The 27,067-nt window shown below is 41.8% G+C and overlaps 1 protein-coding gene across 1 annotated transcript in view; it reads right to left on the bottom strand.

Moving 5' to 3' along the window:
- Nucleotides 1-27,067, bottom strand: part of b4galnt4a (beta-1,4-N-acetyl-galactosaminyl transferase 4a) — a 115,933-nt gene that overhangs the window by 53,303 nt on the left and 35,563 nt on the right. Inside the window, exon 2 of the mRNA XM_029522577.1 lies at nucleotides 24,302-24,414. Coding sequence (XP_029378437.1) covers nucleotides 24,302-24,414 — 113 coding nt within the window. The remainder of the gene's footprint in view (nucleotides 1-24,301; nucleotides 24,415-27,067) is intronic.

Here is a 27,067-nt window from a genome sequence, read left to right on the forward strand (position 1 = left end):
GGAAAAAAAAATTAGCTAGGGCGTCCTCTGCCCCAGCTCATTTTTTTCCCCATGCTGTGACTGACTAATTCAATGTAGTTGATTTGGCAAACTGTTAAAATGAAACTTGCAGAGGAAGCAGCAAGGGTAGGCAGGCTAAAGCAGCTTCAAGGGGCCCCGAGTATGAGAGTTGATTTTGGAATTGGGATAGGAATCAGCAGAGATGTCACCTGGGATAGGCTGGTGTTAACATCAGCGAGTGTAGTGAGCTTGACTTGATATTTCCAAACCTGCAACTGAAAAGTTGATGCTGCTGCAAAATAGTTGTCTCATATGCATCTTACAGGAGACTGGCTTTCATTAGTATTACATGATATATAAAAGTAAGGCAGTTGCTGACTCTTTATTGCACAGGCGTCAGTAAAACCACTAACGTATCCCAACTACTAAATTTAAATCTTTATCAGTGCAGTGAGACTTTAACAAACTCAACTCAGCAATTAGCAGTCCACAGATTACTTTATATTTTGATCATTTTCCAGAACATCCAGTGCTGCTAAAGTTTGTACATAATGACCTAAAATCGGGCAAAACCTCTGCAGTCCGTCCTGTTTTCTCAATCACATCCTTGCATTTCTGGTTCCTCATTAACGCAGTACTGAGTGCAAAGTAATGTGTTTTCATGGTTTCTTTCGAATCTCTTTCTTGGTGCTGTTCAAATTTAGACCTTGAACTAGCGCTGTGACAATGTGCTTGCAGTGCACAAACCAGGAGCCAAGAGCTTTTTGTTCCTACATGTGACAGGAAGCTACTTTCTCTATTAAAGCAGGAATGACAACTGTTTGAATGAAGATGAAATACTGTCCATGAATCGAAAGGACTTTGTGATCTGTGGTTGCTGGCTGTATTTTAAAGAGGCAGTGTTTTAGAAATAATTTGTTGTCAACCCTAAAAGTCCAAACCCTAAATCACTGCCCGACTGTAATTCACACAGACACCACTTTCCCAAAACGCTGCCTCAGCTCGATCCAACTCAAAGTCTGCTTATCAATGCAATACTAAAAGGTACAGTTAAACTCATTGACCTGACGTTGCACTACATCCTTCATCGGCTGTATCTCTCTTTCTTCTGCACCATGTATTGACTTCACGCTTCAGTAAAATGTTGTCATTGCTTATAGTCCATCACAAAATACTTGCAACATTTGAATGAATCATTATTTCAGCGTTCTAATCTCTCATTTATAAGCAGACTTTAGATTTTTTTTTGGGCACTGGGCCCAGAACAGTGTTATCATGTTTCACTGATAATTAAAGTTGATGCTATGGGGCCTGTCAAAAGGCCTAATGTATTAAACATCGCATCAAAGCAAACCACAGAATATCAATCAGACTGATGAGTACGCACCAGTGCAGTGTTTCCACAGCAAACATTTCACAGCTGTGGCCCACAGCTGGAAGATTATTGCCGCTGCCGCGTCACAATCTCATGAAATGTCATGAAAAAGCCTTGCCCCTTTGCTGAAAAACATTTCTTTTTTAAACTGGTCTGCCTTTTATCGCGCATCGCTATTTACTTTGACTTTTGTCCAAACACGCTGACAAATTTTGGCCGTTTGGCTGCCATAAGAGCATCAGAGAGAGAAGGACCAAAAAGAAGCGCAATTAATTACAGCTAAAGTCGTTTCAAGTATTAACACGCACGGCGGAGCTGGTCCCCGCGAAGGAATTGATTGATTGATGAGCTTGTCGGATTAGTGAGCCTCTGTCACTTATATGCATCCATCTCCTGAGTCAAACACCTCGCTATAATGGCTGTCGGCTCTCTAGTATTTTTCATCCAGACTCCCCATGTTCATACAACACAATTCAAATGATGACCTTGCTGATCCTAGCCGAGGGAAACAACTTGAGCTAGCGTCCTAGAATACCAATGAGTTTAATTAATCCCTTATTAAATACAAATAAGCACCAATCTGCAGGAAAGAGTGAGGGAGTGTGTCTGTTATGGGGGGGGGGGGGGGGGGGGGGGGGGGGGGCAGAACAGAACAGAACTCGTTCCACTTATCTCTTCACCCACCCGCTCTGATAACCCCAGTGAATGAGCTCAGCTCCCAAACGTCCACAAATCAAACTTTCATTTCCAGCAACCTGCATTATGAACGTGTAATAATTATAATATTCAATTTTTTTTTATTCATGCTTGCCACCAATGAGAAAAACAGTATGTTAATTTGTTCCACCATTATAAGGGTAGATTATATATAATTTTTCCCCTCCACTTTTCATCCTGGTGTCTTCGAGAATCAACAGCGGCTCCTGGTCAGCTCTTATTATGTGTAGCTAGATACTAAATTTTCTGTTGTGAAGACTAATCACAAGAATTCACCAATGTCCATAATGAAGCTTGTAAATTATAGTAATTTTGACGTCGCCAACAGATATTCAATAACATCATACTGTGCTGTGCACTGACGTGGCAGGACCTCATCATGGACCGTGGGCATTTCCAATCCTTTTGACTAGATGGGACTGGTTGTGACACATAATAGCAAAAGGAGATGGTTGAAATTGAGCGTAAAGGCAAGAGAAGTGAAAAAGAGAAAAAAGTGACCAATGGAGAAGCCCCGTGAAAGCTTCTACACACTGTGCCAGTCTACTCCTCAGATATCCCTCTGGCAAAGAGAAAGTCTGAAGCGACTGCAGACTGCCAGAATCTTTTTCCCAACCTCTCTTTAGTGAACAGACCAAACACACCAGGTTGTGTTTGGTTTCAGAGCGGTACCACAAACCTGTGTGAAATATTACACACTCACCCGCAGTGTGGCTCCATATGTGATGTGACTGCAACTGAAAAGGTTCTCAGTTTGTAACTCTCAGGATACAATGGGTTTTTGCGTTGTTTTTGTTTTTTTTTTCCTTTATACAATAGTTGTAGGCGCCGTCACATTTTTTTTTTAATGTCGGTTTTCTGAAAGACATCACGTTGATTGCTAAGATAGTCCAAATAAAAGTAAAGCCAAGTTCTCCTGTTCTTCATCTACTACAGTCAGACAATTATATCAACTGTTACATGTTATGGAAGAAGCTTAAATAGCAACTAAAGACAGGACATCTTCATCATAAGCGAAGTTAAGGTCCCAGTTAAATTCATCTGAAATATTAAAGCAGACGTTAGTCTAGTTCAACAAAGGAAATGAACTGAAGCAGATTTCAATGTGATTCTCAGCGTTGTGTTTTGTTTTGTTTTTCTCTTAAAATTTGGAATTTAAAGGTTGAACGAGAACGACTGACTAACATTGAAAGAAGAGATGAAGGCAAGTGGGTCCACTTTTCATCAGGGAATTTTGGTAAGAAAGAAAGAAAGCCGGGCAATGAACAAACATTACACCTGCCATTTTCAAAAGCAATGCTCAACAGAAGAGTGTCAGATAAGGACACACGAGGATGTGACTCACTTTTATTTCTCTAGGTCCAACCTTCGAGGACCAATTGTGGCATCTCAACAACATAGGGATGCAGAAAATCACTTAATTATCCTGACAAGAGTCTGAGGGGATTCAAAAGGGTTTTTATGTGAGTCCTTAGACACTTTCACGGAAAGAGCACACAGGCCATATCTTCAATATGGCAGAAAAGCACCTCGTCCTTCAATCCCCACCGACAGGCTCCATGGCAACAGCACAGGCCAGTGTGTCTCCACACACACACACACACACACACACACACACACACCGTACCGTCGCTTTCATCGCCCTGACTTTAGTGTTTCAAAGAGTCCCGTGTTTTTCGAGTCAGAGAGGAAACACAGCGATGTGAAGAATGAGTCAGTCATTGGCCTTTGATCCACACACAAATGAAGATCACTCATCAGTAAGTATTGTTCTCCACAACAAAAGATCAGCATAGTGCTTTTATTGTTCCATTTAATTGCCTATTTTAAAATACAGCAGGTTAACACAGCTGAAAACAAGTCTGCTTACAGCTGGATTTTCTGGTCTTAGTCTGTAGGTAAATGAAGCAATTAGTGCCTGCAAAGCTGTTCCTTTCCCACAATAGGAGATCATTTAGCATATTTTGCAATGGAGCCCATTGTTTTTGAAAAGTTTTGGAAACCTGCCTGATGAAAACTGGCCCATTTGATATGTACCAAACACTGGCACATCGGCAAACAGCTTTGGAAACTGAAATGCACTGTTTTCCTATAGACTGGCATACATTGATGTGGCGGCTGGACAAATAAACACGGTTATCCTGAGAACCGCTTCCCTGATCCTGGATCAGGGCTTATGAGTGTTAAGCAAGTGGTTGAACAAATCTGCACCCTGATCTCACAATCAGTCCTTCTCGTCTATTTCAATAAGAATGCAGTTTTGGGATCCCCAACACTTTTATGACCAAATCCCTATCCCTTTTAACAAAACGGCTAGCATTGCTGAATAGGAATCAGCCCGAGTGCATTCAGTTAAATTATCGCAGAACAAATCCCCGCCAAGAGCAACTATTTTTGTCCCACGCCTTGCATTATTCATGTAAGAAATTACACGCTGGTCAATGGAACAACAGTAGAAGGGCTGAGTGAGGAAGAGAGGGAGAAAAATGGAACATAAATAAGGGACGGCTGCAGTCGATAATAGGAGTGATAGAGTCAGTGGCTCCAATTCATTGGTTGGAAGATTAACGGTGGAGAGATGAGTATGCCAGGGAGACAATAAGACACCAAGGAGAGGAAGGGGGGTGGAGGTTGGGGGGGTGGGGGGGGGGTGGGTGATGGACGGATGGTGAGAAGAAAAACTGTTGCGAGAGGAAGAGAATAAGCAGATATTACCCTTCACATGTATATACAGATCACTTATTTCGGTGTGATGATGGTGATGTGTGAGTATAGGCCTGCTGGGATTGTGTGGATGTACCTATCCATTAACAACAACATTTAGTGTATATCAAGCAGTCGTGAGGAGGAGTGAAGTCTTCAGATCAACAACGGCCCGAAGATTTTCAAACTTTTGTGTCTGTGGCCTTTTTATTCAAATTTGAAGGTTTTAATCATCTGAATATATATTACAGGGAGAAAAATAAAAAAGCTGCAGCAATGCGTCAAAAATATTTAGCTGACCAACTTGAGGACAGGGTTTTATGTTCGGCTGAGCAGTGAAGAGGGAAAGTAGGTGTAACCTAAATCCTCAGTTTGATAGCTTGAAATCTTTTCACTGTAATTAAAACTGTCGGAGAGATGCTTCAGTAGAGCCTTAGGAAAAAACGACGTGGAGATACAGCGGAGGGAGCCTTTAATCAGACATTTAGTGTTTGCAGAGCTCGGACAAGATGGGGGTCAGAGGATGGAAAAAGAAAAATGGAGAACAGAAATTTAGCATCTGTACTTGCTCTCACTTTGCATAAAGAGTGATATGCTGTTGTTCTGCCTGAGCCACAAAATGTATTATTCTGTAGCTTTTGGTTTTCAACATCGCCCCTTTTTGGGCCAGGCTGATAACTACTGATGGGGTTTGACATGGGGCAGCTGGTAAACTGAACAGGCAAACAGTCAGCTGTCAATCATCCCCGACCTGCTCGGTGCTCAGTGACCTAATCAACACTGAGCCTGCTGTAGAGAAACAGAGGCAATCTCAGAGAGAGATGGACATGCAGATACAGATTGGGTATACTCTCAGGATATGATGTTCACAGTAACTAAGATTTTTTTTGTAGATGATTTTTTTCCCCTTAACTTTAGAAATGGACAGATAAATGTGTTTTGTTTTTTATTCCCCAATAAGTCAATGCTCAGGTCAAGGTTTCCCTTTATTGTCATTCAAAACACGGAAAGAAAGAAATCTCGTTACTCGGGTCTGGCGGCGTGATAGGAGGTACAGTGGCTATCTAAAGGAAGAATGGCCTGAGAGTATAAAGACAGAGTAGATGCTAAACATGACACAGAACGTGGTTAAACAGAGCAGCAGAGGACAGACAGAACTCAGTGTCGCTGGGAATTAAACAGTCCTACAGCCTCTGATGCTCTGCAGCCTTTTGCCTGAGGTGGGTGGGGAGGCAGTCCATTTGCTGGGTGATTTCCCCGCTCTATGCTGCAGCTTCCTGTTGGCAGCAGAGCCGTTCCCTTACCAGACCGTGATGGACTGTGTGAGAACGCTCTCCACCACGCACCTGTAAAAAGGATTTGAGGACTGGGATGCCAAGACTGGCATACTTCAGCTTCCTCACGAAGTAGAAATGTTGGTGGGCTTTCTTCACAGAGCTGGAAAGATTTGCTGATTGCCAGAATGTGCTTAGTGCACAGTCCCATACTGTATGAAAAAAGCACTTGGCAGAGAAGTGACCTTTAAACGTTTCAAAAGGCTTAACTCCTTGAAAAAGGACCACATGAGGTGAGCCACTTTTTAAAGAAGAAAATATTTTTGTCAGGAGGCTGGTGGTTTGACTGAGGACAAGGAGATCCAATAAAGAAACCATGTACTTTACAGAATTAGAGCAGTATTTTACCACCAGTCAAATACAGCAGCATGCTTGTCGCATCAGGCACATTTTAGGAACATCCAATAAATGTTTCATTCCCACTGTGTAAAGACTCACAAACATATATGGCTGAAAAGAAGCAGAGCCTATTATGAAGGTGTCTGTATATGGATTACCTGTGTAAAGCACAGAGGAAATAGTAGCTGCAGCAAATTTGCGCATGTTTAACATTCCCTTTTTCATTATTTCCACAGGTGTTGAATTGCAAAAAGAGTCTACATTTCTGCTAGTTTTAGTCTCCTTTCCAGTAGCTGCAACAGGAAGGCAGACGTGGAACTGATCTGAGAATAATTAACACGGTAAAAAGCGGATTTCCTGAAGTATCGCAAATGCTAAAATGACGCTGAAGTTGCTCGTCTGTTTTCATTTTTCTGTTCAAGTCAGTATCTATGTGTGAAGAATGCGAGCATCATCCCGCGTGAACTACAGCAAATCTGGCAGAAGAACATCAAAGCAGGCAAAAGTGACTCCCTCCTCCCACTCAATACTGAACAGCTGGACGAAGGATGTAATTTAAATCTCCATTCGCGCCGCATACACGCACGGCTCGACATCACATATTTTATTAGTCAGTCACATCAAAAAAAGCTTATGTGAATTATAAATAAGAGAAGAGCCCACGTGAAGTTTAATAACAGCAGACATGAGGAAATGTTGAGCACTACAGCTGGAAGTGACCTTCAGAACTTCAGCTACAGTTAATAATGAATAGAGATTCGCGCCCGCTCCCATCCCATAGCCCACATACACAGACACACACTTCCACACGTTTTCATGCAGAGTGAATAATACATATAGAAAATGCTTTCATAAATGTTACCTTTCCGCTCCAAGCCCACATCAACACAAATATAATGAGGCAGACGCACACTGCTACACACAACCTAATGTGGCCTGGTGGCTGCAGCTGTTTGCTTTTGCTCGTGTGTGTACGGCACACGTGGACATGCACAGTTACATTCTTCATTTTAATAAAGACCGCCTTTAGGAGAAAGCTGTTGCCAAGAAGAAGGTGGCACGTTCATCGTCTGTGAGCATAAGTCACAACGGCACAGACAGAAGACCCTGACTGCTATTATGGAGATCGGTGTGGAGATTAACTGTAACTATAATCAATATCTGAATCCCCCTTCATCTTACCCCCTTTGAATAAATACACTGATAGCAGCAGTCAAACTGGAGGTCTACACGTCTCCCTCTTGCTCTGAATATGTCAAGAACATCGATAAGGGATACACTTCAAGTCAACCACTATCATAAAATAAGCTCTATCAGCATAGCTTACCAGATAATATGCTGCGGCTATTACACAAATGTGTTATTGTGGATTTTTTTATTTAATATTTACTAAAAGTTACAGTAATTCTGCTTGTAAAGAACTGACAACTGACAATGGCTGTGTGCTTATTTAGGTGTCCCCGTGAACCAGGCCAGGCTGGCATACACAATAACCTGTGTCTGTAACTGGGAATAGAATGGGACCATTAGTTACACGTCTATTTGACAAGTCGAAATGTCTGCTGTGTGAAAGGTCCGGGGGTGAGCGGTCCTGGCGGTGCGGTGGCGGGCAAACCCTGCGCAGCACTTTCAGCTGTTGTCAATTGACAATTACCGCTCATGGCTATTTATCTCTGCCACAGTGAGCTACAAGCCTGCAATAGGTTTTCTGGAGCAAGAAAGAGAAAACATTCTCAGGAGCATTAGTTGTAGTCTGTGTTCAATTTTGTTGTCTTCTCAGGCTCTGCCTTACTTCTTATCTATCTCTGTACCCAGCCCTTGATTCTTAACCCTAGAGCAAATCCAGGGCCGTTTGTTCTCCCCCGATTGCTTGAGAGTTTCAGGTGCTGAGCGTGAACTGCAACATCTCCGGTTTGAGTCTCGGTGCATGTCACAGCCAATATCGCTCCCCCATTTTTCTTTTCCTGCCAAATTAAGTTTCCTAAAATACATTTAAAAAAAAAAAGGTCAGTATTTTCATAAAAACAAACAAAAGTGTGATTTGTGAAGTGTAAAAAGCAAAAGATATGTAACCATAAGTGTTCGTTTCTGTGCATTTCGTACACACGAGCCGTTACATCGAGAACTTACAGCTAACACCACATACTGACTGTGTAATGTGTGTTGAAGCACATTTCATAAACAGTATGTGCGATATGTAGGCCTCCTGCTGCCTGCCCAGTTTTGGCAGCTGACATTTCTGCTGACCAGCAGTCCCAAAGCTCTCTGTCCTGCTTTAGTATTTTCCTCCCTCCCGCCCTCCTTCATGCCTGGGCGATTTTCCAGCTTCTTCTTTTTCTTCCTCTTAAAAAAACTGCTAATTTGGTGTTATCTAACTTTTTCTCCAAGACCTGAGAGAGAAAAATCAAAATGACCCCACCTCATGGATGTATGAAAGACCGCTAATTATGTAAGCTTTTTAAGTGCACTTAGCAGTATTTGCCAAGCAGATTTTTTCACGTCCCCTTTAAAGGCTTATTCATTTATCGATCCTTTTTCTACTGCTTATCCGTTTCCAGCTTACGGACAATTTAGAACCAGCAAATAACCTAAACGTGTGTCTTCGCACATTGGGAGGAAACCCACCCAAGCACGGGGAGAACATGATGCAATCCCGGCACAGAAAGGCCCCAGGCCTGGGAACCGAAACCACGACCTTCGTTATTGTGGGGCATCAGCACTAACACCTGTGGTTACTAACCACTGCAACTTAAAGTTAACCAGGATTAAGGGTAGCAGGCTAAGGATGGATCCATCGGCAGAAAATCTCCCCTTTTGCTTTTAAATCCAAGCTAAAAACTAATAAAAACATATATATTCTGGAGCAGAAGATAAACGGAGACACACAAGAGAAAGTTCAAATTTAGTGAGCTAGAATAAACACAAACGCTTTCATAAATATCTGTATAAAGGCAGTTATTTTATTTATTTCCTTTAAAGAGGTTGCATTTATTTGACTTTGCTTTGTTGTAGTACTTTTAATTGGAAAGTCTAACCGGGGGGGGGGGGGGGGGACAGGAGAAAATGTGAAAAGCTTGTGGGAATGCCGGACACATTTTTTAGCTTGCTTAAAAAGAAACACAGTGAGGCGTCACCAAAGCCTGTGGGGCACCACAGGATGACTTTTACTGTCTGTTATCCTCCACCCCCTCCCCCCTGAAACCACCTCATCTCTTCCCCACCTTTATCCTTTAAATTAATCTCTTCAGGCATCAAAGGGAGCTTTGCCTCTATGCGTTTCTACATGCGCGTGTTTGAAATGACCAGCATGTCTGACCCCGCTCACATTAGCGTTTTAAAACATCTGCTCCTGCTCCTATAGCCTCTCTCCTCCTCTAAAGTCCTGTCAGTGCAACTCGAACAGACACGAACAGCTTTGAGGAGGAGGAGGAGGCATCCAGTCAATAAACTGTGTCAAAATGAATGTCTGCAGCTCTCTCCTCCACAGCACACTTCATCAGCTACACAACTGTTCAGCGCTTTTTGCATACACCTGTTGGTCTGGCTTCCGCTGTCTCTGTCACCAAAAAAAAAATAAATAAATAAAATGAAAAGCCTTTTCCCTCAATTTCCTCTCTCCTGCACAGTCATCTGGAAACATCCCTCATTGCCTCTGTCAACCAGACAAGACTGACAAGAAGTGATTAAAATTGCTCCCACTGCTTTCTGTTTAATGTTGCTGTCAGCTCACCATAAAGCCTTGGAGCCACTTCACAGCAACACGCTGCCTCTATTTGGCTGAGCAGCTCTCTCTCATCGCCAAGTAGCGCTGCATACCGCCGAAGTGAGGTCACATTTGTGCAATTTTATTCAGAAAATTATAAGCCAGCAAGGCAAACTTATTGAGACTAATCTTTTATTTATTTATTCATTTATTTTTAATTCCAGAAGACACATTTGTCTCCTCTCAGCTACAGGTTCAGTGTAAAAAAAAAAAAAAAAAATTAAATTAAATTGGGCCAAGCCCTCAAAAGACGGAAGACAACGTTACAATAATAGGAATAAAAATGTCAGAACGGTTTTTCACTAACAGAATATGGTACAACTTCTCCAATGCCATATGTGACATTTACAATAAAGGCAGACTCGCTGCTGAAGAGGTTGAATGTTTTCTGTCTTGTATTTCATGTCAGCCTCAGCTTCTGTCAGGTTTCACAGAAAGCATCTGCTGTGTGAATCATTGTTTTTTTTTTGTTTTTTTTTTTAACATGCTTCAAAAAAAAAAAAGAGAATTTGTCAGAGTTTACTGATAAAAATTGCTCCTTTCATCACCTGTGCACTATGTCGACACTTGGGTTGCTCTCTCTGCCTCATTTTCTAATTTCATCATTTTGCCTCTGACCTCTCTGACTTCAGTTCTATTTCTGCACCCACACAGCAAACCCACCGCCGACTTTGGGGCACCAGTATTCAGCAGTGTCCGTGCGTGTTGGTGGAGATGGATGACAGCGAGAAAAGAACAATGAATCTTCATCACAGTCTGAAAGTGTTTCTCACACACACACACACACACAATCCCAAGCTGCTTCTTTGAGTTTAAACTCTGGTTTTAGGTTTCTGCATCTGCTCATTCATATTTTTTTTTTATTTTTTTTTGTCCTTACTTCTGTTTTCCCTCCATCCATCCAGTTTGGCCTGGCTGACAGAGTCCTTCTCTGTGTACAGGCACACCCACACGGTTCTGTAGCCTCCATCCCGGAGAAGCAGGTGTGTGGGCCTCAATTTCATCTACCTTCAGGCGCCTTCTCAGATCACGGACGACATGTACTGTACCGACGTATACCTGTAATACTATTTAAACACTTCACGGCACCCACACACTGTGTAATATTCCTCTCTATAACACAGTACATCACAATCTTTATGTGATGTCTGCTAGCTCTAACAGCTGGACAGCCCTACGTAGAGACCTTGGCCTTTGATTTACTGTATGATTAATATTGCATTACATTGCCTTGTGTGTAAATTATGTGATGTCAGTTATGCCAGTCCTCAACTCACTAACACAAAACCCTAGCTTTGTTGGTACAGCAAGAAAACAATAACTGCATCTTGAACTTGTATTATGTTACTGCAGAATTTCCCGTACTGCAGGAGGACAATGATTGGCTGTGACACAGTGGTTCCTGAGGGTCAACTCTTTTAATCTCGCTGCATTTCTTTCAATGTCACTGTGTCCAGCATATCTACAGCAAATTTTGAGTCCGCCGGCTTGTTTAATTCTCTCTTTTTCTCAGTTTTCTCTGCCTACAAACAACTATACAATGCGGGGGAATGGTATAACAGGCTGTTAATCATATGTAGTATATGTGCTTCACGACAGTAGGTGTACTATAAATTCAACCAACCCGAGTAACTTAACTGTAGCACAATGTAAATGTAATTTTTCAACGTCAAAAATCCAATACATTTCACACACAAGAGTCATGAAAAATCATCCAATTAAGAAGCAATTGCAGTCGTTTTATGCAACAATCAGTGTCTCTGCACTGAAGCTCGTGAGACTGAGAAGGATTTTTCAAAGAGCTGCTGTTTTAGAGCTTTTTATCACATTGCATGTGTGACAAGTGGCCTTTCATGCTTCATTGTTGTTGTTTTGATGTTTGAATACTGTTCATCTTTGCAAACTGTTGGCCGCCTTTCATGTTCCCCATTTAACCGCTTTCTTTTGTGCATAAAAAATATTAACAAATAAACCTCCACATAAACCTCTTTGGTGAACTGAGCATTTGTAGGAGGCAAAACATTAATTGCAGCAACATAAAATCTTTTGAATCATCTTGACCCTGAGAAAGATTTTCTGGTGAAAAAATTATCAATAATGCAGTTAAAAAAAAAAAAAAAAAAAGCTGCTTCTTCCTGCTTTTACACTGGTACCTATAAATTTCTACATGTTCGGGGGGGCTAAGTGAAGCAGCATATTTAAGGATGGACATTTTAACAACTACCATAAATATCAGCCATTTGGTGAAGATTTGTTAATTTCATTCAGTGCGAATTTATCCAGCTGGAGAATGTTTCCATTCTTTGCCATTTCGCTGTCAGGCAACAAGCCTTGAATATCATCAACATAGACTGATTAGTTCGTTTTCATCTTTGAAGCTGTTGGTGCTGGATGATTGCTATGATTTAGTTTCGCCGAGATGTGTCGGTTGGAAAAAAATTAAAGTTACTCAAAACACAGGGGCCAACTCATCCTTAATAAGATGCGTTCTATATTTTTAAATTGTGTTCACAAAAAAAGTCTGATTTGACCTTGGAAAATGTGTTTTAAGTCTTATTCTTTGTTACTTTCATGAACCACACTTCACAATGACAGAAGTGATTTGGTTTTAAAAATTTCAATAATGAACAACCACAAACCAGAGACAAGGAGCCGCTCACTCAAATCTTGCCATTGATTCACTGTTTGCAATTAACATTGTGTTGGTACTGTCCGGTAAGACAAATAGAAAAAGCCAATAAAAATTGGTTTTCTCCCGCCAGCAACCACCTCACAAGTGTCTGATCCATGCATGCTTGCCAGCCAGCAGCATTGACTCATGTGTCGATAAACTTGCAAACTTCGACCGACTCAAGTGAGAAAAAAAATAAATAAATAAATAAATAAAAAAATCAAGAGAGCAGGTTGTTTAATGACAGAATAAATCCAGGAGGACGCTTAAAGAAATTGATATCCTGACAATAATGACAGAGCTAAACAAAGAACTTCAGGGGTTTGCTATGTCTCCTCCTGTTGCTCGATTGGTAGACTACCTGATTCCCCCGTCAAGGCTATTACCATTATCTCAGCTTCTTTCCACTATCTCAGCTCTTTCATAGCCACGGTCAGTGTTTAATCTTAAATCCATTCATTTTTCTTTTTTCCTTTGAAGTGCTGTTATGACATGTAAGTTGTCTCAGCAGCACTTAATGTGAAAGATCATATCTGATGAGAACGGCTTGATTGGAAAAGCTGCTAAATGAGGCCTGTATCAATTTTCTACTCAGAAAGACTTTTAAAGGTCAAACTGTGGGTTTTATGTTAATCACATCCGTGTGATCCTTCACTGTCATGTGCAGGTGCTTGTAATGACCACAATATTATGGCGTTATAATTATATTGTTCCAGCAGTATTATAATGACTTTAAAAGCAAACACTAGATAATAAATGTGCTGAAATAAGGAGGAGGAGGAAGAAGAATTAAGAGAACCTGACTAAAGGAAGAGTTGTGGAGGGTATGGAGGCACTAATGGGGCCGATACAGAGGTGATGAGGAGGAGGTGGAACGATGAGCAGTGGATAAAAAAGGAGAAGGGACGGCTGATCTCCTTTGCATTATTAACGATGTACAGCGAAAACTATTTTGCTGTAAACACTGAATATTTTCCAGCTGGACTGGATACAAAAACACTTTGTAAATGAGGAATTAAAATGACGAAAATGTGTGAAAAATGTAACTACAGAGACAGCCTTCTGAAGAGAAATGTAAACACCTTTTAGCAATCCAAGTTTAGCGCTGACAAGCAAATTGCATCATTAAAAAAAAACAGTGTCACAAAGTATGAAAAACAGCTTTCTTTTTTTTTCATCAGTTAATTAATAATTGAGAATAAATCGGTTTAAAAGTGTAAAAAAAAGGAGAGGAAAAGAAAAAAGTAATCACCTTCTTAATATTTCATATATATTTGAAATATAATGTGTTCCTTCTAAAAAAAAAAATAGATTAATTAAATATTTTTCAATTTGCTCTCCATGACAACTGAAAAAACACAATCTATTGATAAATATCAAGAGGCAGCTGAAAGCTCTTTTAAGAGCCTTGTGGCCTTGAATTCTTCTGTCATACTGCCAACATCAAGGATTTAAAATTAAAGCGAAACATGTCTAACTTTGTACACAAAATCAATTTGAGGCCTATCTATGAATGAAAGGTGGATGCGCATAAGAAGTAATAAATGAATATTTTAACACGCAGTATAAAGATCTGTCCATATATGTAATGGAGTAACATTAAAATAGTCTCTCAAGTCTCTCTCATTAAGGGAAGAATATGAAAAGCAGCAGCAGAAAAGCATACAGAAGTTACAGGGGACTGGAGACACAAAGAGAACAAGGTGGGTGACCATGGGTGGCCAGGCAGGAAAAGATCCAGAGGAGATCAATCAGTAGGCTCCAAGAGTCTGGCCTCTGCCTGGACAGCGTGGGGACAACAGAGATCAATGAGGGGTAAGACCAATGGGCTGCTCCACCACTGGAGACACTCTATTATAGACTGGAAACACACACTCCGGCTCCGTGTGGAGGAGGGCAGGACGAAAAGCAAGGAGCAGAGAAAAGCGCCGAGTGGAGAGGTTTGATAAAAGGAGATGATGGAAAAGAGTAAGGAGAAATGAAAAAGAAAAGTTAAAAGTCCCAAAAGAGTGGCACAGAAACAGCTCAACACAAAGAGATTGAGTTTTTATGTGAAAACTATTCAGCTTGTTCTGATTGACGTTTTGAAGAGATTTCTGAAGAGGGAGTGAATATTTCAATAAATTAAAACCAGCGCTTCTACACCTACAAAAGGTTAAAATTGTTGTGTTGTATCAACACCGCGTTGCATCCAGTTCCCATCTCCTGATGCTAGTTAATATTTGGAGGACACAAATGAAAGGGTGCAGAGGAGAGAGAGAGAGAGAGAGAAAGAGAGAGACGCTCTTAACAGCCGCCACCTATAGAAAACTCCCCAGAGAAAAACTGGCGAAAAACATCGACCAACTCTTCAAAGATATGGCAGTCTCTCTAACTCGGGTAAACAGAGAATACTGATGAAAGCAGGAAATGCTCCCACAGGAATGCAAATGAATCTGCTCCTCCGACCCGCAGAAACACAACAAGCCCACACCAAAAATCCCTCCATCCATCCATCCATCCATCCATGGCGTTACTCAGCCAAGTCTTCCCTTATCTGCCTCTTTTCAAGTAAATGCCGGAGTGGTTGCAGATTTGGCACGAACGATGAAGACAGACAGAGGACGCTTACTTCTATTGTTCAGCGATTTTCAGTATGACTCTTATCCCTGCCTTGATTCTATTGTTAAGCGGTTCTTTGAGAGTCTTTATGGAGCAGAAGAAAAATGGAGGTGTGCTCGGTTTTTGTTTCCCTTTATCAAGTGGCAACAGGACCAGCACCTGCTTGTTAAAGTCTGGCACACAGACAACTTTCACTTCCAGCGCTATTTTCTACAATGCAGCCAAGAAGCACTTAGAAATTCTGCACTTCAACAACTATTTCTTGCAGTGGTTGATGTGTTTTCCCATGCAGGGCCTTCAACCATCAGCTCTTTCTGTTGTCAAGGGTCCCACTCTTATCAAGTCACATCCTGTATAGACAGGTCTGAAGAAAGTGTCTCATATTTGTTTTACAGGGTTGTGAAGTAAGCATTGAGCTGATTGCAGGGAGGAATATAGCTCCTTAGCACAGAAGGTAGCAAGCAAGCAAGCAAGGATACTGGAAGAGGTGGAAAGAATATACATTTGACTTCAAACACCACAGTTCCACTATTGGGGTGATTAGAGTATAAATTTCCAGATATGGAAATTATTACAAAAGAATTAAAGAATTGCCTGATAACCAACCCTGACCAGACCAAAGGTGTCGTACAGCCAGACAACTTCAACACCTCGCCACTGTAACTCGTCGACTTGCACTCACCACATCCTCAGTCCACTCTGACCACGCTCAGCTGGCATCCATTACGCCGGCGTGACAGTGAGATGAAGGTGGAAGTGCGAAAGAGAAGCAGGGATGAAGCCCAGTGTCACATCTTCTGACCTGATGACCTTCACCCAGCATGGCCGCAGCGTGACACTGGGCAGTGAGAGCAAACTGCCAGCAAGTAACAGCTTAGCATTGACCGCTGCTGGAGCAGAGCCAGTTGGGAGAAAGCAAAGCCAGAGTTTCAATAGACTGCGCTAACAGGATTGAGCGTGATCCCACTGTATTATTCTTTTCCTCTCTATCTGGGATATAGTGGATGGAAATAAAGCTAAGTGCTCTTAATACTTGAAAAGGAGAAGAGATGATTTGGTTGGTGTGAGGAAAGGTATTGTACTTTGCGGTCTCTTTTTATTTTTATAGCGTGCCTCTTTGTGTGGATGTTACAGTACATTGCATGAAGACAGTAAGCTGCAGATCTTGTAGAAACAGGCTTCCACCCTGTTAGAGTTGGGCTAAAGGTAGCAGAGTGTGAAGGCAGCTCTGGAGGACCGCCTGGCCGTTTATAGCAGACCCATAGCTTGGATCTCATCGTCTGTGACACAGCACCAGACTGACAAATGCCTCTGAAGTGATAGTGAGACTGCCTGATCGTGCTGAAAACCCCGTGAGGAAAAACAATTCTCCTCTGAACCCTCAAGCATCCTCATATAACAAAGTTGTCAACACCTGCAAGCTTGAAAAATCACAGGGAGAAACTCTCAGTCTGGACAGTTACTGAAAAAGTTTTAACTAAAAATTTTAAAATCAGATAAATCCTGCACAAAGTCCTTCGACTGACTTTAATCCGTGGCAAAACTGGAATGATTAGATAAAGTGTTTCATTTTTATACCTATGGCCACCCAGTCCTGTTCCCTGCCCTCTCAGACTCAGACTTTAACCTCAAAGTCTTAAATCTGCATGAACATGATGCAAAATATATCAACATTGAATTGCTTTAGGACCTAATCTTGTAAAAGATGAACACCAGAGGAATCTGACACCAGTGGAAACTGTAGCAACAATGGCAAACTGTGTCCTCACATCTTTCTGTGGGCATCTTGTGAGTGTGAACTGCTGCAGATCTGAGCTCTGAAACCTTCATTTAGACTGCCAACCTGAAGAAGGGCTTCAGTAGACAGTGGAGTCCTTGACTAAGGATAAAAATTTCACTAACGTGGGAAAAGCGGCAAGAAGCAAAAAGTGCAAGTTCAGACATCCTGGGACGGGGCACCAGGGATAATGTACTAAATACCTCATGGGGGCTCCCTTTCCACTTGGCTGGCTGTGAATGTAATCAGCCAGCAGGAGAAAAACTCTGTCAGCCAAATGTCAGAGATGAGGCCACTAACTCACCAGTCGGAGTCATTTCCCCCACATGTTTACTGACTATCCTTTTAAATTCGTGACAATACCGAGATACTAAACAAAACTAATGGGTACCTGGAAAATTGAGCCACATGTCACTAATCTCCACAGTGAAATCAGAATCTCAAATTGAGCAATTATGCCATGATGCTAATCCTTTTGTTTGGGCCCTTTTACAGGTTGCATGAGGCCCTAATACCCAGCCAGTCACAGCACTGTGCCATCAAATCGGAGCCTGCGTGTCTCGCTGATCAGCCAGCGTGTTTGTTTACTAGTCACTCTGTGCTCTCTGCTCCTCATCTTTCTCACAAAAGTCTTCCAGCGCCAGCGCCAGCAACGTCCCCATCTCCCATAAATTATAAGCAAGGCCGGAGAGGTGCGAGGCGGCCATATTTACAGCCCTGAAAGCTATGGGAGGTTAACAATGAGGCCTGGCTTCTGCAGTTTATGAGCTGCTGCAAAATTACCACAATGATTAAAATCTCAGTCAGGTGAAAGAGAACGGTGCAGCCCTTCCTCTCAGCCCCCCTGTGTAACCTCTCCTCTCCTCTCTGACCTCGATTGCAGACTTTGCCTAACTGGCCATTTACTCTCTGTCTTTATTCATGTCTGGGAAAGTGCAGAGATGTCGACCTTGAATGTTGACTGGCAGAGCTTTTAGGGCTGCGAGTATGATATCCCTTACCTTGGGGCGTACTACATCATGTTTGTGATACTGGCTTAAATTTTCAGCTGTATATTATTGAGAACATATATATTTTTTTGTGTTTGTACAAATTGTGAAGAGCAGACGGGGGGGATTGTCGAGAAAAAAAAAAAAAAAAAAAAAATGAACAGAGGGAACCAAACATTTTCACAACAAACAGTCAAACAGCGGCTGGACAGATGTTTCACCCATGTACAGTCTGGACCTGTTTGTGCTCTGTATTGATTAGCTGTCATTACAGCAAGTCCCTCTGCATCAGGGACAATTATTTTACAGAGCAAAGCCACAGCTTCTGTCTGACCACAGCAAAAACGACCCCAATTGTATTGTTTTCACATTTACTAGACAGGATATATTGCAGAACATAGAAAATGATTGTATTCACTGTGATTTTGGCCATAAAATGTTAAAATCATGTGGTTTTCCAGTTCAGACTTCCTTTTATTCAATGTGACTAATTCCAAGTTTCATCCTTTCCTCGGTCTCCATTTCTCCTCCGACTCCCACCCGTGAAAATCCAAACCTTCCTATCTCGCCTTCATCGTTGTGCCCTCTCATCCTCATACGCAAAAAAGTAAAAAAAAAAAGATGCAGAGCACAGAATCCATATTAAAAACACACACACACACACACACACCCTAATGCATGGTCATACGCACCAAATGGCATGATGGCATAAACATGCCTTGCCTTATAAAACCTTAATGTCAGACTGTCAGACAAAGTGGCAACCTTTTAGAGGCTCCCCTGGAGGTGATAAACACACAAGCACGCGCACACACACACACACAGACACACACACCCCTTGTGACGGCGTAAATCCGCCCTGGTTTCAGCTTGAAAAGCAGGTGGCCACAGTGGTATTGCACATCTTCCAAAATTAAAAGAAAAGAAAAAAAAACCCAAAGTCAGTTACTGTAATTGCCTACCCCTCTGACATTGTTAAGTATTTAAGATGCAATTTTATTGATTTGCAGGCGAAGAAAGGAAGGTGCAGAGGCAGAACAGTTGCTGCTCAGGCACAGCCATCACAGAGTGAAGGAGAAACGCAATTACTTCCCATATGGAAGAACCAGCTTGTCATCTTCCCGCCCCTCTTTTGTTGTGATTCTCTCCTCTTTCCTTCAATCACTTCCAGGCCTGTCTTTTGTCTGCCGTCTCTTTTACCCTCCTGCCGCAGCTTTAATCTGCCCGTCTGACCACAAACGAGAGGCGCGGGACACGTTTACGAGGCTTTTATCAGAAGGAAGCGTTCTTTGTCTCTACTCACACCCAGGATGCCACCACATCCTGTTTGTGAGGAAAAATTAAGACAGATAAGTGACTTTCACTTACATTTGCAACAGGCATCACAGGCCTTTAGATCGCTTTAATCAGCAAGCAATGATACATTTTTCTTAAACTAAGCAGAGGGGGCAAGCTCTGTTCCTCTGACGCACACCTAAGCATCCTGCCACATCCGTTCTCTGTCTCCGTTTCTTTGAGACACACACACACACACACACAGCGTTTAACTTAACTTTGACTATCAGCCCTGAAAACATGGACAACAGGTTTGACCTTTGGCACTGACATTTTGTATGTGAAGGAGAGCTCTCACTGGAGCAGGCTCACATTATGTTGAGATATCGGTGCGGAGTGAGTGGCAAAGCCTGGAGAGCTACAAAACACAGTGCGCGCGCACACACACACTAACACACAAACATACACCTGGGGAGAGCATTGCTGAAACAAAGAGCTGGTAAATGGGAATATAAATTATATATAAAGAGAGATGGTCATGGAGCTTAACGCAGTGGTCTTAAAGGTGAGGTGCGTTGGCACGCACACGCATTTGAAAGCATGGAACATATTGTACGTTACGAATAGAGCAGCTATAGACAACCATAAATGGATCTCAGTCTTGTCCTCTAAAGATCATAAATCCAAATAAGCACCTCTTGCAGTGGGCCAATTCCATCTCCGATACTGTAATCGTGATGATTTAGAGCATGTTTGCCATCCAAGTACGAACACAGTTCATCTACGTGATCATTATTTGAAGCAAGCCAAATCTATCACTGGTTGTTTAGGGAGCAAATGACAAAGTAATGCCATTAAAATTCATAAAGAGAGTGCCATAAACTTTCTGACACATTTTTAGGGACTTCAGCAGAATGCTCACGGAGCCACTGAATATTTGAGCTTCAGTGCATGGGGCTGACTCATCCTGAGAGACGCTTTGCATTTGATTGCAACAGAAGAGGAGCCCGAACACTATCAGGCAGGTTTAAAGTTTAGAGTAGGGCCGCTCAGAAACACCCCTGCCGACTTCCCCTCACAGGACTTATCTCTTCGAGCACATTTCCTAAAGCCTTCACTTCAATCGATTTTGAAGACGACTGCGTTTTATAGAATGAGATAATTTCTCCTTCTCTTTGTTGTTCCCCATGGCTAGCTGACAGCAGCAAAGCAATATCATAACAATTTGGGTTTTAAGTTTAACAGCGTTTGAGCCTCAAACTCTTAAACTGCAGCTGTAGCTTGTGTGTGGCCGGGTACAAGCACGGTCTGTTAGACTGATGTTACGCTGCGTATTTTATGGTGAGATCTCCAAAGGATATGACTACTTTTGCACATTCGGTTCAGTTCAGTTTAACTGCGATAGTACGATACTGCAAAATACAATCCCAGTCCTTTTATTAGGAACAATATACTAATACTGAATGGAACGTCCTCTTCCTTTAAAACAGGGTTGGATGATGCTGGAAACCTTCCCCGGAAATTTTGGCCCAGGTTGACACAATTGTATCATGTAATGTTCTGCAGATTTGTCAACTGTACATTTGTCCTCCCATTCTACCAAATCCCAAAGGTGTTCTAATGGGTTCGAATCCGGCCTCTGAAGTTCACTGAACTCACTGTCATGTTCACTTTTACTGGATAACATGGTGTGTTATCATGCTGGAAACAACCATTAGAAGATGGGAAATTGTGGTCATAAAGAGATGCACATGGTCAGCAAACACTCTCAGATAGTTTGTGGCATTCAAACAATGATGAAATGGTACTACGGGCAACAAAGTGTGCCGAGGCACTATTCTCCACACCATTACACCACCATCAGCAGCCTGGACTGTTAACACAAGGCAGGTTGGGATTCATGTCATTGGTGCCAAATTCTGGCACCACCATCTGAATGTCTCAGCAGAAAATCCAGATTTATCACGCCATATTTCAATCGTTCAGTATTGGTGAAGCTGTTTCTCCTGCAGCTTCAGATTTCTGCTCTTGGCTGACAGGAGTGAAACTTGATATGATCTTCTGCTAATGTAGCTGATCCACCAGCATGCTCAGGGTTTCAACGTGCTGTGCATCCTGACATGCTTTTTTCTGCAGATCGCAGCTGTAAAGGCCATTGGTTAAGTGTAGTTATCGGAGTTACCGCATTCTATCTGTCTAGTCCCACTGTGCTCTTACCTGTGTGATGTCCACGTTTTACACAGTTCAAAGTAAACAAAGTAAACTGCTGATATCTGATGTGAACATGAACTGAATCCCCCTCACACGTATCTGCAGGATTTCAGAACGCTGATACAAGTGTATGTCGACCACAAGCAGTATGGATATTTGGAATTATGGGTTCTTATTTGGTGCAAATATCCCCATTTTAGTCAAATAAACGGCCTGATTCCTGACTGCCAACTGTCTGAATCCATCTGAATTCAAACCATATTCTCAGGGACTTCTTTTATAGTCGTGTGTAATGATCCTACCTTGCGGGCAAGAAGGTAAAAGTAGTTTTACTATCAAAACTCCAATAACTAGATCTGATACGGCTCATTAATCTGTACCTGTCCGCAGCCTTTGGCCTTCGGTGGTTTTGGTCTCTCAACATCAAACAAATCAGACAGCCAAACATGCAGTGAACATTTTACTGCAGCGGATTGTTTGCCTTCACGGTGGGATTCCTCAGCACTTAGTTTTACAAATTAATGAGTCTCTGGCAAGATACTACTTCAAGGTAGAGAGTCTGTCAACATGAGTGGCAAGTGCTGGGTTGGAAACCTGCTTGACTGGGCTTCAGGAAGGAGGGGCTGGCAATAAACTGCCTGCCTCAAGGCCAGATGATTAGTGGTAAATCTTGAGAGGTTTAAAAGAGTCTTTTTTGACTTTACTAACAGATCGAAAATGGCTGAAGACAATTTGAGTACAGCGCAGGACCAACTACGGTTCTGATTGAAGTATCTACAAACCCAAAGACCCCAAATCTTATTTCCTATCAATTTTTCATCTAATTTAATAATTCTAATTTGTTGTCCTGGAGAGACTGAACACCCACAAATAAGGAGGAAGAGCATTGCAGGGGGCCCTCAACACTAATCATCTTTTTCCAAGCATGAGCTAGAAAGATCTCTCTCTTTGTAATCCATCTCAGCAGACATTTAGATCAGACTAAACATTTGCACACAGAGCTTAGAACAGATTTGGATAACTGTGTTGTCAAAAATAATGACAGCAGTTAAGCTATTATTTTACTTTATTTATTTTTTGGGGAGGGGAGGGGGGTAAATAATCCCCATTTGGGCTTCTTTTCAGCACCACAGGAGTTTGGCATTTCGGCAGACAGTTGGAGCTCATTTGCTCCGCAGGTTCTGTACTTAAGACTAATCTGTTGGTCCAGAATTACTGTGCCTAACCTTAAAATCCACCTTCTGTCACAGGAGCTAAGAGGCAAAGCGTGAGATTGTCTCAGCGGTTTACTGCCACGTGTACCCAGTGAGAGCGATCGCTGGCGGTGGTCCAAACTCTGTCTCAGGTTCTGCTGTTTGATATCGCTCTGTCTCGTTTCACATCTCTCAGCATTAACACTCACAGATATAAACCCTGGAGGAGGAGGTTAAATTTCATGATGGATTCAGAGTATATTTTGAGCTGTGGCCTCCAAGAGCTGGAAACAACAATAAAATAGTGCAGTGGGCAAGGTCACGAGGATAAACTGTGGATGAGTTTCCTTTAAAAGTAAAGTTTCCAAATGCCGAAGGCTGACCCTTAAAAAGGAAGCTCATTTATGAACACCTTCACTTTGTATCCAGAGTTTGTTTCCTTTCATTTTTAATTCCTTTCTTTCTTTCTTTTTTATGGAAAGAGGGAGCGCTGTTTTTGAATGTATTTTTATTTATTTATTTTTTTTTGCACTAATCAGTTGGTGCACAGAGGAATTAGCCAAAAGCGTTGATTTAAATTAAGATTTTCGCAATCGTGATGAGCTTCTCCAGACACACATGAGAAATCAGTGGTGTTTATGTAACAAGTGAACAATAGTTCGTAACTGCTTTTTGGGAGTCTCTAATTGAATTTTGATATTTATGTCAACCTTTTACCCCACATAAACGAGAAGTATATTTTTACTGCCATGAATTTCCCCTAGGCATATTTTTGACTTTGTGACTAGAAAATAAAATAGGACGAAATGGTAGCCGGATCAGACTGCAGCACTTGTCCCGAGCTCAAAAAGAGTGAGACTGAAGATGAACAAGAAATGTTTGATTTTCAAATTATGACTGGATCGTTACTAAAGGGGGAAGGAGGAATGGACGCAAATGGAAAATAAAGAAATGGGAGGGGAAGCAGACTTTGAATTAGTTTAGTCATTTTTAAGGTGGAACATATGGTCAAAAGAGTTAATTCAATATTTGTCTAAATTCTGACCTCTTGCTTGTCCATTCACAACATTAATTGTTTAAATTTGAATACTTAAATATATTTAAGACCAAAAACTTACTTTTGATACTAAACTTCTGGAAAGATCAGACACTTTAATACTACATTAATACTTTAATTATAAATGAGTTATATTCCAAATATCTCCACATGTGCTTCATCCTTCAGAATGTGAGCAATAAGCCTCCTTGTTGCTTAGTCAGAGGGATGTGGGTGAGGGAGGTTAAGCGAATTTTCGACAGGAGCATCACTTTATTATCGGTTCCAGAGCGGTGAGACAGAAAACAAAGACTTACTGCCGCCTCATCCTCCCTGCTGTCACTGGTGTCCTCACTCTTATGGTGGCCGGTAGAGGAGCGAGTGTCCCTCTTGCGGCTGGCGTCTGTCCCCTCTGTCTGTCTCTCTCCATCTGGGACAAGGTGAAAACATGGGCACAGCTGAGAAAAGTGCCGAGCAACCTTTATCACCACGAGTTATCATCATCCTCATCAGCATCTCCATTTTAATCAGCATCATCAACAGCATTGTTGCTATTCCGAGCGCGATCATTATTTTAATCAATAGCATGGTTAGAAGCAGGAATATCTTCATCATCGTCATCACTCATTTTTTCTTCTTAGTGAGCATGAACTCTCATAAAACCCTGATATATATATATAAAAAAAGTTTCCTCAGAAAGGTTGATGAAGTGGGGGACCAAAAAACAATACAAGAAAAGTGCAGAGACAAAAAGAAAAGAATGAGAGTCAGTCCAGGGGGAAATGTGAGAAGGGGTAAGGAAAATAGAAAAGAGGAAGAGATTGAGAAATGGAGAGACATAAAGAATAGTTTTTCTTTTCTGTGGAGTGGAGCTGTTAGGATGCTGTCATGCCACAGATGGATTATGGGACTTTTGCTGCACAATGATGACAGTTGCCTTGGCTGGGAGAGAACAACCGGAATTTAAATCCACTCATTACGAATGTGTGTGTGAGCGCGTGCGTATGCGTAGGTTCGTTTCAGAGCATATGGTCAAAACGGCCAAATCGCTCTATGCTGCCTACAAAGCACAACACACACACACACACGCGCGCGCGCGCACGCACACAGTGTCATGGACAATCAAACCTAAATACAATTCAATACAGACCAGTAACAGGATATTCAACACTTTATGAGAGCTGGGTTGTTTAGAACTGCAAGGATTGAATGGATACTCATAAAGTTGCCTATAAGGGTTTCTGCCCCTATGAGGAGTTCATATAAAGAAAAGAGAATCCATACCCTATTTACTCCAACTTCGTTTTATTTGTATTGCACTGCATTGGATCCCATTTGGCTGACATGGATCATGAATGCACAACATTGCTGCAGCTCAGATGGGCTGCCATAAAAGGTGGCATCTGTGCTATTGGCTCCCCTATAAAAAGCTGAGGAGTGGGTGACTTTTCAGTGTCCCGAGCGCATTACGGTGAAAGTGGTTCATTACTGTCTGCTGAGCAGGGGTTACTGTCATGCACAGAGTGTGCGCAGAGGCCAGCGCGCGCACACTCACAAACACACACACACACACACACACACACACACAAGGGGATGGATTGTGATTAAAAGACAGAGAGGGGAGAACGTGTGGCTATAAAGCATAACTAGCACTAATGGTTTTCCAATATGTCCCGTTAACAATGAGTCTGAGTGGGCTGAATTAGATGGGGGGCTTTGGGGTAAGTGGTGTGCGTGCATGTGTGTGCAGATGTGTGTTGGATGGAGCTCCAGGCAGAATGATGTGATCAAGGACAAGAGAGTGAGGCAGATAGGCAGACGCTTGTGCATGTTCACATTCATGTGCAGAGATAAAGCAAGAAAGAGAGGAGATGGCTGACCTACTGCAAGAAACAATCAGAGTCGAGGAAACACAAAATAAATCTAGAATTTAGCAAAATATTAAAGTGTTTTCTCTTTTACAACTTACACTGCATTTCATGAAATTCTCGAGCGAACATTATCCGTGTTGAGGAGCTGTTTACCTCTTTGTTTGGATATCTTCTTGCATGTCTCCTGTATGTCTGCAATCTCACTGATCGTAAAAACTTTGATCTGAAAAATCATCTCCTTTTGCTGAATAACTACAACAGAGGAGAAACCTGCTTTGTTCGTGATGCATTCCCCTTTCAGCTATTTTACCATCTTTACTGTCCAAACAGGCCGACGCAAAAGAACATAAACATAATACACAATGAAAGCTGAGGAGACTTTCGGAAAAGGGCCATTTTCATCAGGAGCCGTGCTGTGAAATCATCAGCCTGCAGTCCAACTTGACATGGACGGTCTAAGTACGGCCTGCGGGGTCTTTCAAAGCACCACCAGATCAAAGACCAGACACCAAAGAGCCGACGCGCTAAGACCCCGACTTTCCTGCCAAATATAACCAGAAACTTCAATTCCAAAGTTTTCATATTACTATTCAACTAAAACATGCTTTGTCAAAAGTTCCAAATGTAAATAAAATATAAATAAAAAAAAAATTCTCTGGATGCTATCGCGTTTTCAATTCATGTGCAAATGATATTCCAACAAATAATATGGTATTACAAATAAAGCAGAACAAATTACCTAAAAGCAAACCCAATGGAAAATAAATGGTAAATTCATGTCTTTGTGCTCTGCCATTTATCTTTTGCTTTATCGCCCTGTTTATTTTTGCTTCCCTTCTGAGTACACAGCACATGAGTCAAGCACATCTCCCTTTAACCATTTATCTGAGACTATTACGAGGAGGCAATGCTCCAGGGAGCGAGGTGAGAGTGCTTTTTGACTGGCCTCATTTATTTATGTGATCACCTTAAATGTGACTAAATACAAAAACCTCAAATGAGAGCCACCTGGAAATTAAATGACTGGCAGGTTCACTTAAGGTGACACCAAAATGCATGCTGAAAAACCCTGTTGACAATAAATGAGTGAATATGAGGTGATACTAAGATAAACAAAAAAAATCCCCAAACAAACAAACAAACAAACAAACAAGCATCACAATCTCCACATACACACAAATAGCTCACTATGTTGTGATTTGTATGCAAAAG

This window comes from Echeneis naucrates, chromosome 16, assembly GCF_900963305.1.
Source record: "Echeneis naucrates chromosome 16, fEcheNa1.1, whole genome shotgun sequence".
Lineage (NCBI taxonomy): Eukaryota > Metazoa > Chordata > Actinopteri > Carangiformes > Echeneidae > Echeneis > Echeneis naucrates.